Raw genomic sequence first — 16,483 nt, forward strand, 5'->3', positions numbered from 1 at the left:
AACTGATGACTCCTGAGGTTCCAACTCAGGGTCCCATGCTGCTTTGGGGCCCCAGGGTCCTGACTGTTTGACTGGTTGTTGAGTACATTTGGCTGACCTGAGTTTTCCTGGACTTGATGATGTAGGAGTGCCTGGCTCCCTTCTGTGATTGTTCTACACAATCACAGCAGCGGGGGGGCTTGTCCTATGTTGGACTTGGCAGAATTGGACAGGACTGTTTGGTGTTTGCTTTTTCAGGTGTTTATTAAAAAGGCAACACCTACAATCTGAGATGTTTTGTTTGACTTCCTTTAATTCACAATGTCAAGCTTGAATAGTTTTGTCTTGTTTGTCTAGGTTTCAGCTTCCAGAGTGAATGATCGACATGGCTGGCAGGTCCAGTGTAGCGATCCCCTGCAGTTCATGTCTCTCCACATACCTGAGGAGAACAGGTGGATAGCCCTTATCTAGAGAGCCACACTGGGATGTCAGTCCAGTCCCAGTCTGTCAGTGCTGATGCAGGTGAATTGTGTTTGCCTCCCAGGTCGGTGGATATCCTGGAGCTGTCAGAGCAGAAGGACTTATTAAAGTTTCACTACCACACACTCAGACTGTACTCCGCAATCTGCGCCTTAGGGAACAATAGAGTGGCTCATGCTCTATGCTCTCACATCGATGAGGCCCAGCTCCTACAGGCTATAGAGAACAAGTACATGCCAGGTAACACACACAGCACGCAGCAGACAGTCTGCGCCTGGAAGTTGTCTGCTGCCCTGCTTATGCCTCAGTGCTGCCTTTGAGCAACATTTCATACAATATGAGATTCACTACCACACTACATGTTGTTTGCAGTTTTTCTAGATGTTGGCTGAGAATCAACATTATTTATCTTGGAAGTAAAACACAATTTGGTGAACCTTTCTGAAAGCTGGACACCATATTAATACTAGAGGAGGGGCTAGGGGATTAATTACACTTCATGCAATTAATAGCAGTAAGTCAAAAACCATATATCAACAAAAAAAGCAACAATTTCAAATTTAAAAAATCCTTTTTGCTCCTACGTTATTGAACAGAAAATATGACCTCAGAGATATTTATTATTAATCTGTTCTAAAGATTCTTTAACTGTCAAATTGGTGCAAAGTGTTATTCCAGCCATTCAGTCCAGTAGCTTGCTATCATCAGTGTGAATAGCTTTGCTGATAGGCTAACTGCTTTTAGCACATCTTGAACATAACAATAGTCTTCTCCAATGCCCAATCAGATCGGTTTAGAAGTAGAATTGATCCCCCAGTGGGCCGTGGTCCATCACCGCTTTTTGTGGATACCGCTTCTATTAGAAAATGTGATTAAGTGTGTTAAAATGTTTAACCCGTTAACTTTGAGTTATTCATTACATTCATTTTAGCACATTAAAGCCCCGGCTCTACTTAAAACAGCATCCTAAAGCTGAATCCATTCTGAACATTTAACACGGCTTCTCTCTGATAAGTCATCATTTGGTGAACAATTAGTTCTCTCAAACATAAGTGTGCTACAGCTTACACACAGAAACTACATCATCTGTTCACTTCCAAACAGAGCTTATTTTAATGTCTGTGTTAAAAAAACAGTCATGTTCAGGTCAAAGTTCACACAACACAGTAACGGTACTCATGATTGTTTTTATTTTGTTTTTATGTTTTTGTTTTTTTTAATAGAACGAATAACCTCAATAGAAATCAAATAACCAAATGGGGAACAGACAAGCAAAACAAACATAAACTAACAAGTAAACATGTAGGTATACATTAAAAAGGGTACATTCAAAACAAAACACACAACATAGTCAATTGGTGTCACAACAAAAATTAAATATGTGAGTTAGGATATGCTTTTTTCTTTTGATCTTGGCAGTTATTTTCTAATTTGAATTATTTTTCTATTCTCTAATTAATCTATCATCACAAATATTTTGAAAAAACCTGTTTAAGGGAGGAAAGAATAAAAGGAGGCAATAAGTAAATAAAAGTATAGGCCAGAATAAATAATAAATAAAGGATAAGGATGAAACACTATAAGTCCTATTATTTGTCTCTGTTGATTCCCTCCTTTCCCCTGGTCCTTGCCTCTGCCATGGCATTAATTCACCAACCATGAAATGTCACGTGGAAATGTGGAATATATTATTGAAATATTCAAGTTGGTTTTTATGTATTGCTGATTGTTGCTCCATTGATATCTTTTGTGTAACTAGGTCTAGTCATTATGAGGCACTGATTTTTTTCCTATTTTTCCAGTTAAGCAGTATTGTTTTCTTGGCGATAGTCAGGGCCACAAGCAGTGGGGTGTGGGTCTATTTGGAGTTTATGTTCAGTTTATCTAGATTACCAAGTAAGCAGACAGAGGGGGACGGTGGGATGTTGTGGCCAGATATTTGAGACAGTTCGGTGATTGTTTCTTTCCAGAAGTTTTGTATTGGTGGACAGAGCCGGAATGTGTGGAGGGGGTCGTCAGTTGCCTTAAGTGTACAGTGTGTGCAAATGTCTGATTCTGTAAATCCCATGACGTGCATCCTGTGCTGTGTGAGGTGTGTCCTATGGATTATTTTATATTGTATCAACTATTTTGGTGTGGTTGGTGTGGTTTTCATTTTCATGAAAATTAAAATGAATGATTTTCATTTTCATTTTATTGAAAATGAAAATCAATAAAATAAAAAACTCCATATTCTCATCCACAACTCAAATGCCCATATGAAATAATCCAGATTTCACTGCAAATAAATCACCCGTCTGGAACTAAATGGAAGGAAAAAGGCATCACATACCTCCACCACATCTTTGATGGTCATAACTTCCTAACATTGCAACAGCTCATTAATAAATACAACATTGACAGGAAACAGTTTCTTCAATATAATCAATTAAAGCAAGCCATCAAATCAAAAATAGACATCAATAACTTTCACCTAGGGCAATCAAACCTACTCAATAGCATCAATAAAATCGCAAAGTCTCCAAAAACACTCTCAAAACTATACAAACTAATATCTTCAACCAATAATGCACCTCAAATTCCGATCACTAAATGGGAAAAAGATCTTACCATCCACACAGATAATCAATTTTGGAATAATGTCTGCCATAACATTTTCAGTGGTAGTCATGATTGTGTCTGAAGACGTTTGTGTGCAACTGTGAATTCAGACAATATCTTTGTTGCTTGTTTCAGGGAGATTCTTCCGACACAATCAGAAATTAAAACAAGAAAAGGTCCTTAGACCTGTCCTGATTGGTTTCTAAATCAGTGAATCACTAAAAGCATGACCTGTTATTTTGATGACAGTGTGTAATGGTGATAATTGAGGTGAACAGAATCTGGTCCGTTTCTCTGCAGGTTTGCTTCGTGCAGGCTACTATGACCTCCTCATCGACATCCACCTGAGGAGCTATGCAACAGCTCGGCTTATGATGAATAATGAGTACATTGTGCCCATGACACATGAAACAAAAAGCATCACACTGTTTCCAGACGACCTGAAGAAGCATGGCCTGCCAGGCATCGGACTCAGCACATCCCTGAGACCCCGAATGCACTTCTCCTGTCCAAGCTTTATATGTGTGACTGAGTCCTCATGCCATGACAACGGAAACAGTGGACCAGGAAGTTGTTTCCAGTACAGCCCCGAGTTCCCTTTAGATATTTTAAAAGTGAAAACTATCGAGATGCTGACAGAGGCAGTGCGGGAGGGAAGCATGCATGTTCGGGATCCAGTAGGGGGAAGCACAGAGTTGCTATTCGTCCCTCTTATCAAGCTGGTCTACACCATGCTCATCATGGGAATTTTCCAAAATGGAGATCTGAAGAACATTCTCCAACTCATTGAACCATCTGTGTTCTCTGAACCAAGAGACGAGCAGGAAGAGCTTCCCAGAGAACTGGAGATGCTGAAGAACGTGGAAACAGCCGGAAGAGGAGAGGATGGAGGGAGGAACCTGCCAAAGGAGGGGCTGCTGCAGATGAAGCTGCCAGAGCCCGTTAAACTGCAGGTGACCACAGTCAGTTTGTCCTGTTCAGTGCTGCTGAGCGAGTGGTTATACCTAACATATGTGCAACAAAAAAAAACAAAAAAAGACCAAGATGATCTTGTTGAAAAGAATTATAACGATTACTTACAGCATTTCTGTTTCTACTTGCACATTGAGCTTATTCTTTCAGATCCTTCCTGTATTACAAAAAAAAAAAATTCAGGCTATGAAAAATTAGTTTAAAACATTTATTTCAGCGTTTTCAACAAGAGCAACTTTTTAATTTTTTTGATCAAGTTCCTCTTGTTACCAAATTCTCTATTAAGAACATAAAAGTATGAAATATTAAAGTTGGGTGTAACATTTTTAGCACTAGCATTAAACATAAAGAACATAAAAGCTCATTATATCATGTTTACTGCTGCGTAGTCTCTGTACAGCTGGTATATGCTTCATGATCATGCGAAGGATACAATAATAATCAATTTAATTTATTCATTTATTTATGCACCTATATGACTCATTATACTTTGTTTCATCCACTGTACTTCAAAATACACACAATAAACATAGTGACTTCTTTCAGTGGTTAAGCCGCTGGAACAGATTCCCAGAGTTTTGTAATCATCCATCTTCTGGTGGTAACTATGAAATGAAAGTTCCAAACTGGTGATGAGTGAAAGAACCAGATTACAGGAACTTCCTTTGCAACTCTGTGTGATTAACAGCAAAGTGTAGAGCAGGTGTCTGTTTTTTCCAGGCTCACTGAAGCAGGAAAGCACCTAAAATACGCGGGGCAGTGAGCCTTGGACTATAAAATCACTTTCAAACATAGAATGTCTGTAGATGGTACTGACTGTTGTCCATTTGGGTGGGTGTGTGTGCGTGTGCGGGCGGGTGCCTTTGTGTGTAGATGTGCCATGTGTTGCAGTACCTGTGTGACTGCCAGGTGCGCCATCGTATCGAGGCGGTGGTGGCCTTCTCCGACGACTTTGTTGCTTGTCTCCAAGACAACCAGCGCTTTCGCTACAATGAAGTGATGCTGGCTCTGAACATGTCTGCTGCACTCACTGCCAAGAAAACCAAAGAGTTCAGATCTCCCCCACAAGAACAGGTAGGAAAATCACCATGGCAACATGTCACGCATTGTGGTCTTAAAGTTGGAGAAGAGGGAAATCTGAAAATGATCCTAGAAAAACTAGTAGGCCTCATCAACATCACTTGAAATTTGTCCAATGAAGATTGAGGAAAGAATTCCAGCCTGAAAAGAGACGTCATCCTTCATTTCAAAGAATTGTTAGTTTCAACCTTCAGACTAACTTTTCTGACAATCTGCTGGTGGCATGCTCCGAACTCGAAATAATACTTAGTTTAAAAGAAGCCAAGTCCAAAGCGAAACTTAAAAAACAGACAGGATGTCTGGACAGATTTTGATTAAGATCTGAGTAACATTTTCCAAGCACAGAAATCCAAACCTTCATTTTGTTTCATATTGAATGAATGTAAAGTACCATAAACTGGTTTATGTTTATGAGAACAGTTATCATACTTTTGTATTATTTTCCAAGATCAACATGCTGCTGAACTTCAAGGATGACAAGCAGGAATGTCCCTGTCCGGAATATATACGGGAGCAGCTACTGGACTTCCATGAAGATCTGATGAGACACTGTGGTCTGTCTCACACCCTCCTAACAAACAAAACATTTTCATCCTAATGAACTGGAACTAATGGTTGGATTGTGTGGATCCTGTGTAGAGCTGGACGAAGAGAGAGGAATAGATGGGGACAGTGACTTCACCATTCGAGGTCGTCTCATGTCGCTGGTGGAGAAGGTGTCCTACCTGAAGAAGAAGATGGGCAGCCTGCCCAAGGAAAAAAAGGACAGGAAGCCCAGTAAGGTCTAATGTAGACAGATCAGTAAATACAGAGCCTGGTACAGTGTTCCCGCCATGGCATGATGTGGCCACCTCCGTATTTGACCACAGGGTTGGTATTTTAGGGTGCGCCCGAAAACCTCAACCCTGTATTCGGCTTTTCCACCACATGCAGGGATTTGCTTGGAAGGCAAACAGTTCAGTTTTGGTCCTCTCTGATCAACACTTTTTCTTCCTCATGGTTTATATCATCACTAAGGAGATTTACGCTTTTGAAATGAACTTAATTTTGACAAAACCATGCAAGCACCATAGCTCACAGGTTAACATACAAGAATTATTAATTCGGTTTCATCTTACCTGTTGGTGCGTACCGTTAGTACATCTTTGTAAAGTTGGAAATACAGCATATACAAAAGTATAAAAGTTTGACATTATGTTTTGCCATCAGCCTCATTTACTTCTGTTCAGTTCCATTTTTTCTCTTTCCACAGGTACCTTACAGCAGCTTATCTCTGATACGATGGTCCGCTGGGCTCAGGAGTCGGTTATAGAGGATCCAGAGCTAGTGAGAGCCATGTTTGTCCTTCTGCACCGCCAGTATGATGGCATTGGAGGACAGGTGTGTCTGTGTCAGTCTTCTTTTACTAAATACTGGTAGAAAGTTAGAAAAAGTCCTGACGAGGTACATGTTAGCAATAAGGAAGCATTATGTCTATGCCAATATCTATAAATGAAACTTCAAGTATTTCTGGAGAAACAGCAGTTTTAACACAGCAGTCATTTAGAAACATAAGAAAACCACAGCTTTTTATTTATTTTTTTAACTTAAGTAGTTAAGTTTTCCCTTATATTTCCTTTGTTTTAACTTGTTTAATTTGTTTGTTTTTAAGCTCTTTTAAAAATATTTTTGACCTTTCTGCAAAGCCCTTTGAATTGTCTTGTGCATATAATGTTGTCCATAAATATTGTTGCCTTACAGCTTACTTAATGCTGCTAATTCTTACACATCAATGATAACTAAGGTAAAAACTAAGATAAATTGAGTTTATAAATATGATAGCTGGTCAATAAACAGCAACTGGTTGTAGTGTATCCTTTGCAACCAATGTGCCAGTTACATGAAAATGAAGACGCCTCATTGAGCTGGTCAGTTACTGCGATACGTCACAGCGTCCTCCATATTGAATGTTGTAGATCTGCCAGAAAGCTAATGCAGGTAAATGGACCGAACTTCATAAAGCGGCGTTCTACAAAATATTTTAAGTTGATGCCTGACACTGACACATTCTCTCACACACACTAACATATGTGGAAATCAAAGTAAGCACTAAAGACAATGATTCTAACTTTTTGATGTGATTATTTAATTGTTTTGGGGGTTTCTGAATAAAGAGCACCATGTTTACATTTGATACAAGTGACTGTATCAAATGCAATCTCCCATTCATATTTTGAAATTTGTCATTTCAATATATGAAATGACAAATTTCATATATAATAATGTTTTTGAAGACAAAAACATTATTTCCTTTTAATTTTTAAGTATTTTACTGTAAATTGTTTTTATTTCATTACATAAACTGTCTTGGTACCCTAATACTTAAGATTGAGATATTTCACTTAAAATCCATAAAAACTGAAGGAAAAAAATTATGCAAGCATATATCAACACAAAGAATTGTTTGTGTAGGAGCAAACGTTTTCTTAAAATAAAACTGATTAATTCTGCTGTTAAAATGATGTTATTATGGACACTTGTAAAAATGTTTTTTCATTCTTACATGTGAAAGGTAATGCCAGTGCATCCAGTTTGTTCTGTAAAACAGTTGAAACAAACCTACGCAGCATATGAATTATGGATCACTCTACTGCCACATCCAAGATGGCGGCGACGTAACATAGGACTCAGTGTTCAAAGAGGATTCCACGTATTCATGTCTATGTGGATGTGATGTGTGTGTGGTCTGCACATCTGTTACATGTGCGCACTGTGTCTGTGTGACTGTTCAGGTTCGAGCTCTTCCTAAAGCCTACACTATCAACTCCGTATCCATAGAGGACACCATCAACCTGCTAGCTGCCCTGGGTCAGATCCGCTCTCTGCTGAGCGTCCGGATGGGCAGAGAGGAGGAGAAGCTGATGATCAGAGGGCTTGGGTGAGGCCATGTTGCTGTCAGACTCTGAACTTTGACCTGGAATGACTTTGAGACTTTGCCCCTGGGAAACATGTTGACAGCATTATTAGCAGAACATTTATTTAGCAGATGCAAGGAAGCTGACCAGCAGGGCCAGCCCAAGCCTCCGTGGGGCCCTATACGGCTGCTTAGTTTGCTTGTGCCTTGGGCCGGCCCTGCTGACCAGAGTCAATGGGGAAATGTTTGGAGTTAAATTGAAAACATTCCTGGAAGAAAAGCATCTATGTTGACTAGAGAGTGTAGTGGAAAATCATCTTCCAGCTGCGTGATAACTCTACAAATACAAATACAATGATGCAATTTATGAGATCAAAGCATATTCATGTCAAAGCCCACACCTAAATCCAACTTGAAATCCACAACATAATTTGAAAACTGATTTTCAGACACTCCATTGAATCTGACTGAGTTTGAAGTGTTTTGCAAAGGACTGATAAAGGTATAATTCTCTGTCTTATCTGCCAAACTGGTAGAAACAGACCAACAGCTTGAAGTGCAGTATTGACTCTGGAACTGTGCAATGAAAATATAATGCAAGCATTTTCATTTTCAAAAGTAGTTAGAAAATTAGACATAATTTAAAAAATTTTTTAGAAATAAAAACTGAAAGGTGTGGTATGTGAAAATATTCAGCACAACCAATTTCCTTCAGAAGTTGCCTCATGACTGTTAATGACTAAACATATACCACCTGTATGTAATCTAATTTCTGAACAAATCCAGCTGCTCTGTGACGCCTCAGAGGTTCAGAGAATATTAGAGAGCAAACGGTATCATGAAGTCCAAGGAACACAGCAGACAGGTCAGGAGAAAACTGTGAAGGGGTTTAAAGCAGGTTTAGGCTAGAAAAAGATTTACCAAGCTTTAGACATCTCACAGAGTTCTGTTCAATCCAGCATCTGGAAAAGGAAAGAGTCCGACACAACTTTAAACCTACAAGACGAGGCTAAACCAGTTAAACTTCCAGTCTGAACAAGGAGAGTACTGATCAGAGATGCAGCCAAGAGGCTCATGGTGAGTCTGGACCAGATGCAGAGATAAACATCCAATCTGTCCACAGGAAAACTATTAGTCATCTTCACTAATGTGGTTTTATGGAAGAGTGGTAAGAAGAAAGTCGTTGTTAATAGAAAACCATAAAAATCCTGTTTGCAGTTTTCCAGAAGCCATGTTGGACACAGCAAACGTGTGTTGGGACGATTTCTGACCATGCATCACATATTGACGTGAAGGGTACCCCCTTTGCATCAATATGTGACGACTTGGGTAGGGTCCTTCAGCGTCACATGTTGACGATTTGGGTAGGTCACATGTTTTACGTGGACTATTGAAGCGAAGGGTTCTCGCAACCGCTGCCGACACTTCAAAACCCGACGATTTGGTTAGGTTTAGGGCAAAAATTACGGTAAGGCATAGGGTAAAACACCTCGCGTCACATATTGACGCAAAAGGGGTACCCTGCGCGTCAATATGCGACGAGGACGGACCGTCCCATGCGTAAATATATGACGAGTTGGGAGTGAGAATGTGTTGAAGAAGGAGCTTTGGTCAGACCAGAACAAAATGAAACTTTCTGATCAAAGTGCAAAACATGGAGAACTAACACTGAACATCACTCTGAACAAACTATTCCCACTGACAAATATGGTGGTGGCAGCATCATGCTCTGGGTTGCTTCTCTTCAGCAGGGACAGGGTGAGAGTTGATGGGAAGATGGATGGAGACGAATACAGGACAATGTTGGAAGAAAACCTGTTTGAAAAAGACTTGAGACTGGAGAGGAGCTTCAGGACAACCCGCCTAAACATAAAGCCAACTATAAATAGAACTCATTCACAGCAAGGACCCAGCACAGCTAAGGAGAATTAGAACAAATTTAACACAGTTTTTGCCCAGTATAATATCAGCCCAGTATAATATCAGGTCACTCCTAAAATGCAAAATTGCCTTTGGTATTCTTTGTTCTGTCCAGTTATTCCACTAAGACATGCTGCTGCCTTTCCAGCTCACTAAAGGGAAAGACATCTTTATGTCAGTCTCATTGGCCAGATTAATTAAAGCTTTAAAAATAAAAGCAAAAAAGACAGTTGCTGTGCAGAGGCAAGAATGAATTTTAAAGAAAGTGCTTACTCAGTGTCCAGAACTATGAGAAGTTTGGCATTGAAGAGGTTTCCTTTCTCTGCAGTGATATCATGAACAACAAGGTGTTCTACCAGCATCCCAACCTGATGAGGGCTCTGGGCATGCATGAGACGGTCATGGAGGTCATGGTTAACGTTCTCAGTGGAGGAGACTCCAAGGTAGGCAGGCTGCAAAGCCTCAATAAGCAAATAAATGTACATATTCATAACTAGGAAGTGTTTTTTTATACACACACTTTTGTTTGTGGTTAAATATGTTTACAGGAAATCACCTTCCCTAAAATGGTGGCCAACTGTTGTCGGTTTCTGTGCTACTTCTGCCGAATCAGTCGCCAGAACCAGAAGGCCATGTTTGACCATCTGAGCTACCTGCTGGAGAACAGCAGCGTAGGCCTTGGTAAGTAGAAGAGTTAATCAGGTTAGCTAACAGGTAACTGTAAATGGACTATAGAAAGTTACTTTAGGCTTTCCTGCGATGGACTGGTGACCTGTCCAGGGTGACCCCCCTGTTGCCCATTAACCACTGGAGATAAACACCAGCACCCCTCATGATCCCACTAGGGATAAGGTGTAAGAAAATTGATAGATGGACTTTAGTTTTCAGTAATTTCACTGGTAAGTACAAATAGACCAATAGCAACCAAAACTGCAACGGTATGAAGTTTTGGAGGGAAGACTTTGCCCCGCCCATTTAACAAAACTTCTCCTTCTATCTAGAAGCAAGAAAACAAACTTACCTAAAAGGAAAAAAACTACAATAAAACATTCTCTGGCTAAGAACAACACAGGAGAAAATTATTTAGGATAAAATGGTCATAGAACATCATCTACCAAATGGCTTAACTAAATCAGATAGATTTTTGTACCTTTACATGAAAGGCGAAACAAGTTTGCTTAAAAGATCACTGCAGATCAAGGGTCATGGGGAAGCATGGTGAGGCCAATGACTGCTACAATACATTTCAGCTCTGACATGTTCAGAAGGAAAATGTTAAAAACAAAATGTAAACGTGTTCTTTCTTTATCTGATGGTTATCCTGCTCTCCGTTCTTCTGTTCCCCATCTTTCCTCTCTTCTCTCAGCCTCTCCTTCCATGCGTGGATCCACTCCTCTGGACGTGGCTGCAGCATCAGTCATGGATAACAATGAACTGGCTCTGGCTCTAAGAGAACCAGAGCTGGAAAAGGTGATTTTTACAAATGCACTCATATAAGCATCCTCCATCTACAATAAGTCCAATATGTCATGGCTGTGAACTACCTGTCCCTAACCGATTCAAGTAAAACTGATTTTACTTTAACCAAATTTATCTCCCAACTAAAAATCCTACAGCTTTCCCAAAGCCCTGTCAGTCCACCACTGGGCGCTCCCACTGGAATAAAATGAGATTCATTCAGTAACAGAAACCAGAAATCTACTGAGGCATCATCAACCGTTTGGAATATAAATATATTTACCTGCCACAATGCACTTTAACCTTTTCAGTCAGTTTTTAGCAACTACAGTTTCTCAAGAAAAATAAACAGATGATATTTTTTCTGTGACTAGTTGATTTGTAAAACAGGACAAATATCTTCAATTTGTAGAAAATAAGGAAAAGTAAAATTTTAAAGGTATTTTAACAGGAAGGAATAAAACATAATAAAACCTGAAACCAGTTTTCAATAGTGTATTTAAATAAATGTATTCTGAATCCAGGTCAAATGCACAAAGGCAGCTTCCAATAAATAGATGGCTCTAATTTTAGCTTAAACTGAGTTTGACAGAAAAAATATGTCCTGGACAAATTTGACACCATTTGTACCAAAGCAGCTAAAATTATGCAATAAATAAATAAAAGATGATAAAGGAGCAAAGAGAGTTAATTTATGTAATTATTGCAAAGTGATTCATGAATCCAGAGCAGATAAAGAAATGGCAGCAACATAATAGTTTTCCACTCCACTAGTGGAGTGGAAAACTATTATGTTGTTTTTAATAACTCCACTAATTAGTGGAGTTATTAGTCCACTAATAACTCCACTAGCTGAGCAGCTGCTTTGAAAAACTAGCTATTACTATTCTATTCCACTTTTTCTACTAGTAGTTTTCTACTAGTTTTCAGTAGAAAACTACTCCACTAGTAGTGGAGTTCCACTAGTTTTTCAGTAGAAAACTAGTGGAGCAGTCGGCACTGATCTTCAGTCAGAGGTTCTTCAGAACTACTTCAGCCCAGTAGATCCTGGCTCACAACTATCATCATCAAGAATGAATCTTTGAAAAAATGTGGAAGTTTTATAGCCATTTTTGTACTGGAATTGGAATAGCAATGTGGTAAAAGACACCAGAGACACTCCTGTCATCTGTGGTGGGATGTCAAAATTATCATGTTTGTTATCTTTCTTACGTTAGTAGTTTTATATTACTAGTTGTTTTTCATTTAAAGGTCTAGTGTTCTCACTCCAGACAGGAGGAATTTGTTAAACTGTGTGTTAGACATAACTAAGCTTTCTTTAACCTCAAGCATGTTTTTGCAGGTGGTGTCTTAATCTTCTTTAGGAGATCTTCCTGAGATACTCCTTAGTTGTAAAACTCTCTGTGTGTAGAATTTAATTCTGTGTTCCCCCTTCCTTGTTATCAGGATAGCCCCCCCCTTATGTTAAGATCACTCTCCCACATTCTATTCACTCCTTTCCTCCTAATAAAAAAACAAGCTCTGCAGCAGAGTGTCAGAACGCATGGTGAACTGAACAGCTGGCGGAGGCCAGGCTGGCAGAAATGCCAGGGTTACTGTGTCTTCTCCTCTTTCAAGAGAGCTGAGTTGAACAGCTAAGTGACGTCTGTGGTTCTTTTTATGTAGGTCAAGAAAATACCTATCATGGGATTTTAGAAGATGTTGTTTCATTGCTGCATGGATGCATTTTCTTTCACTATGCAGCTGTGTTAATGACTTTAATGTTAACACTTTATACTTGAACTGCAATGAAACAAAATTGATGGTGACACTTAAAAAGTTGTAGTTTCAAACCTTACATAAAACGATATTTTCATTGTTTTTCTACTTCACACTAAGGGGCAGAACAATTCAGATAGAATATGAACATGAAAAATGTCATGTAGCCATTTTTTCCTCTGTATTGTCAGTGAATAGTAGCATATTTTGAGACCTAACCTTGTGTACACACTTTTGCATGCACAGAATTTCTCAATTGCTTTTGGTTTTAAAAGTTATATTATTATTAGCGTTTGGAATATTCTCGTCCCTGATGCCAGTTTATTTCAGGTTCTATTAGTTATGTGCTCAGCTTTATTGACTGTATAGCTGAGCAGTGTGTGATTGCCCTGCAGGTGGTGCAGTATCTGGCTGGCTGTGGGCTGCAGAGCTGTGTAATGCTGTTGCATAAGGGATACCCAGACATCGGCTGGAACCCAGTGGAGGGGGAGCGCTACCTGGACTTTCTGCGTTTTGCTGTCTTCTGCAATGGTGAAGGCGGAAACATTTTCATTACAGGCAGCTTTATTTGTCATTGATAAGTTCTTTGTAACTCTGTGCTTGTGACGTGTGCAGGGGAGAGCGTGGAAGAGAACGCCAACGTTGTGGTGAGGCTTCTTATTCGCCGGCCTGAATGTTTTGGCCCCGCTCTTCGAGGTGAAGGCGGTGATGGCTTGCTTGCAGCAATGGAGGAAGCCATCAGAATCTCTCAGGATCCTTGCAGAGACGGGCCGTCTCCGGTGTCTGAGAGCAGCAGAACACTGTAAGACAATATGCATTCATGTCTTGTGTTAATAATCATCACAGAAAGCTGTTGGGCGTTAATGCAACATGCACCTTCTCTCTGGTAGTTACACCAACGTGCTTTAACATGAAATCTAATGAAAATGACACAACTGGATTCAAACAGAAAAACTTTTACTTTTTACCTGTTTGTGTCTAGAGGTGTCCTCATGCTTGCATAACACCTGTTATGTTATTGCTATAAATCAAAGTATCATTAAGCTACTACTGAGATGAAGAGTAAATGGTGTGATACTGCTGTGCAGCAGTGACATGCTGGATGAAGAGGAGGATGATACCATCCACATGGGCAATGCCATTATGACCTTCTACTCTGCACTTATTGATCTGCTGGGTCGCTGTGCTCCAGAGATGCATGTGAGTGCTTTAAACATGACAGAATATTAAACATGTCAGACTAAAACCCAGATGATTTCATTTCTTTAACCTACTGCCTGTTTTATATCAGCTGATCCATGCTGGTAAAGGTGAAGCTCTCCGCATCAGAGCCATTTTAAGGTCCCTGATTCCCATCGACGACCTGGTGGGAGTCATCAGCATCCCCTTCTCCATGCCCAACCTGGCTAAAGGTAGATCCAGCCTCAGCTCATATCAGACAGCAGGAACCATAACTAGCATAAATGAAGATGAGCAAACTCTACTTGGCCTGTGGTTGCTCTGTATTATTGAGCTCACATTTGAAGCATGTTTTTAAAGTATTTCAAAATGTTTTTAGACATGACCTTTTGTGTTCCTGTGCTCTCTCAGATGGGATAGTTGTGGAGCCAGACATGTCAGCAGGTTTCTGTCCAGACCATAAAGCAGCCATGGTCCTTTTCCTGGACCGGGTCTATGGTATAGAAGACCAGAATTTCCTCCTCCACCTTCTTGAGGTTGGATTCCTGCCAGATCTCAGAGCTGCTGCCTCTCTGGACACTGTAAGTCAGCTCTCCCTCCAACCTCCCCTCTGATGCTGGTCAACCTATTACCTTTACATACATTGGAGTAATATGCTGTAAGAGGGACTTCTTTAATAAAAAGTTACCTGAATCAAAGACATCAATATGAACAAATAAATATTGAGTTCTGATTTACTGGAGGTGACCTGTGAAGCATCACAAGGGTGAGTGCTGGGTCCTAAACTGTTTTTTACTGTACATAAATGATGTAAGCAATAAAGTTGTTAGACCACATCTGCACATGAATATGTGGGACCGACTCAAAAACATTTTTAACTGAAAATCTTAACAATCCAAATATACCTTAATATACACTGATAAACATTCATTTTCATTAATATACGCAGCAGAAACAGTTTCACCTCTACAGTAGAAGCTAGTATCCATAGTTTTTCTTGTCTCTGCTTTCTAGTCAGTGCTGAGGAAAATGAATGCTGCTCATTGGTTGGCTGCCAACAGCATGTCAAGTGCCATTGTGCACAGCTATTCCAGCTGCCCAAGCTGCATTTTCTTACAAATCCACAAATAGGCAAATTTTCCACAAATAATTTGGAGTTCCTTTGCAGATAGCAGATGCAGATGGTGGGCTTAAAGATCAAAGTCTATGCAGTTAAACAGAAAACTGAATGTTTCCTTCTAACTTTTTAATGATGTTTCACCTCTCATCTTTCAGTGATGGCTGAAAGGAAGTTTCAGCCATCACATTTTATTCAGTGTAGAAAGGAGGTATTTTCTCAGACTGACTGTTAAGGTGTTGGAATGTTTTGAACAACCATGAGATGAAGTCTGACTGCCTTCTGTTTGCTTTGGATGAATCAGCTTTGAGTAGAAAAGAATCCTAACCCAAATACTAAGTAAAAAAACTCATTGACACTGCAGTGCTGCAGCCTCCATAAGATTTTAGTTGTTGTTTTTTACAGTTGAAATAAATTGTTGAAATATTTGATATTAACTTTGAATAATGGTGCATTTGGTCGTCAGATGTACAGTTGATGTAGACTTTTTTTTTTTTTTAATGTTGCACCACTGACTGTGTTGGCACTGTCCTCCTGTGACAGGCTGCCCTCAGTGCCACAGATATGGCCCTGGCCCTCAACAGGTACCTGTGCACAGCGGTGCTGCCCCTCCTGACCAAATGTGCTCCTCTGTTTGCGGGGACCGAGCCGTTTGCCTCTCTGATCGACTCCCTCCTCCACACGGTGTACCGGCTGTCCAAAGGCTGCTGCCTTACCAAAGCTCAGAGGGACGCTATAGAGGAGTGTCTGCTGGCTGTTTGTGGGTAAGCTAATAAGTTCAGTCTTACACTGGCTCTATAGTTGAAGCCATATTTCTTACGTTTGTCAGGTTTTAAAGAGACATTTCCTAAAAACGTGCAAGTGTGAGAATAAATGGCCACTTTCTGTGTGTCTCCCTGATGTAATGCAGTAAGCTGAGGCCTTCAATGATGCAGCACCTGCTGAGGAGGCTGGTGTTCGACGTTCCCCTGCTGAATGAACACACCAAGATGCCTCTGAAGGTGACAAGCCTCTCTTTTCTCATCCTTACTCCATCCCCAGAAGAA

At 40.1% G+C, this 16,483-nt stretch overlaps 1 protein-coding gene across 7 annotated transcripts in view; it reads left to right on the forward strand.

The window, feature by feature from the left end:
* The window catches only part of ryr2 (ryanodine receptor 2), a 144,379-nt gene that overhangs the window by 69,309 nt on the left and 58,587 nt on the right, over positions 1-16,483 (forward strand). For 5 of the 7 annotated variants that reach the window (XM_023340674.1, XM_023340676.1, XM_023340677.1 and 2 more), the window contains 18 exons: positions 337-431; positions 524-699; positions 3,361-4,013; positions 4,906-5,106; positions 5,561-5,666; positions 5,752-5,889; positions 6,365-6,492; positions 7,884-8,029; positions 10,254-10,368; positions 10,474-10,606; positions 11,292-11,395; positions 13,537-13,672; positions 13,757-13,943; positions 14,230-14,341; positions 14,433-14,553; positions 14,732-14,901; positions 15,981-16,201; positions 16,348-16,438. In XM_023340674.1, coding sequence (XP_023196442.1) covers positions 337-431; positions 524-699; positions 3,361-4,013; positions 4,906-5,106; positions 5,561-5,666; positions 5,752-5,889; positions 6,365-6,492; positions 7,884-8,029; positions 10,254-10,368; positions 10,474-10,606; positions 11,292-11,395; positions 13,537-13,672; positions 13,757-13,943; positions 14,230-14,341; positions 14,433-14,553; positions 14,732-14,901; positions 15,981-16,201; positions 16,348-16,438 — 3,033 coding nt within the window. The remainder of the gene's footprint in view (positions 1-336; positions 432-523; positions 700-3,360; positions 4,014-4,905; positions 5,107-5,560; positions 5,667-5,751; positions 5,890-6,364; positions 6,493-7,883; positions 8,030-10,253; positions 10,369-10,473; positions 10,607-11,291; positions 11,396-13,536; positions 13,673-13,756; positions 13,944-14,229; positions 14,342-14,432; positions 14,554-14,731; positions 14,902-15,980; positions 16,202-16,347; positions 16,439-16,483) is intronic. The other 2 variants (XM_023340675.1, XM_023340678.1) reach the window with 1 other exon arrangement.

The sequence above is a fragment of the Xiphophorus maculatus genome, chromosome 10, assembly GCF_002775205.1.
Source record: "Xiphophorus maculatus strain JP 163 A chromosome 10, X_maculatus-5.0-male, whole genome shotgun sequence".
NCBI classification, from domain to species: domain Eukaryota; kingdom Metazoa; phylum Chordata; class Actinopteri; order Cyprinodontiformes; family Poeciliidae; genus Xiphophorus; species Xiphophorus maculatus.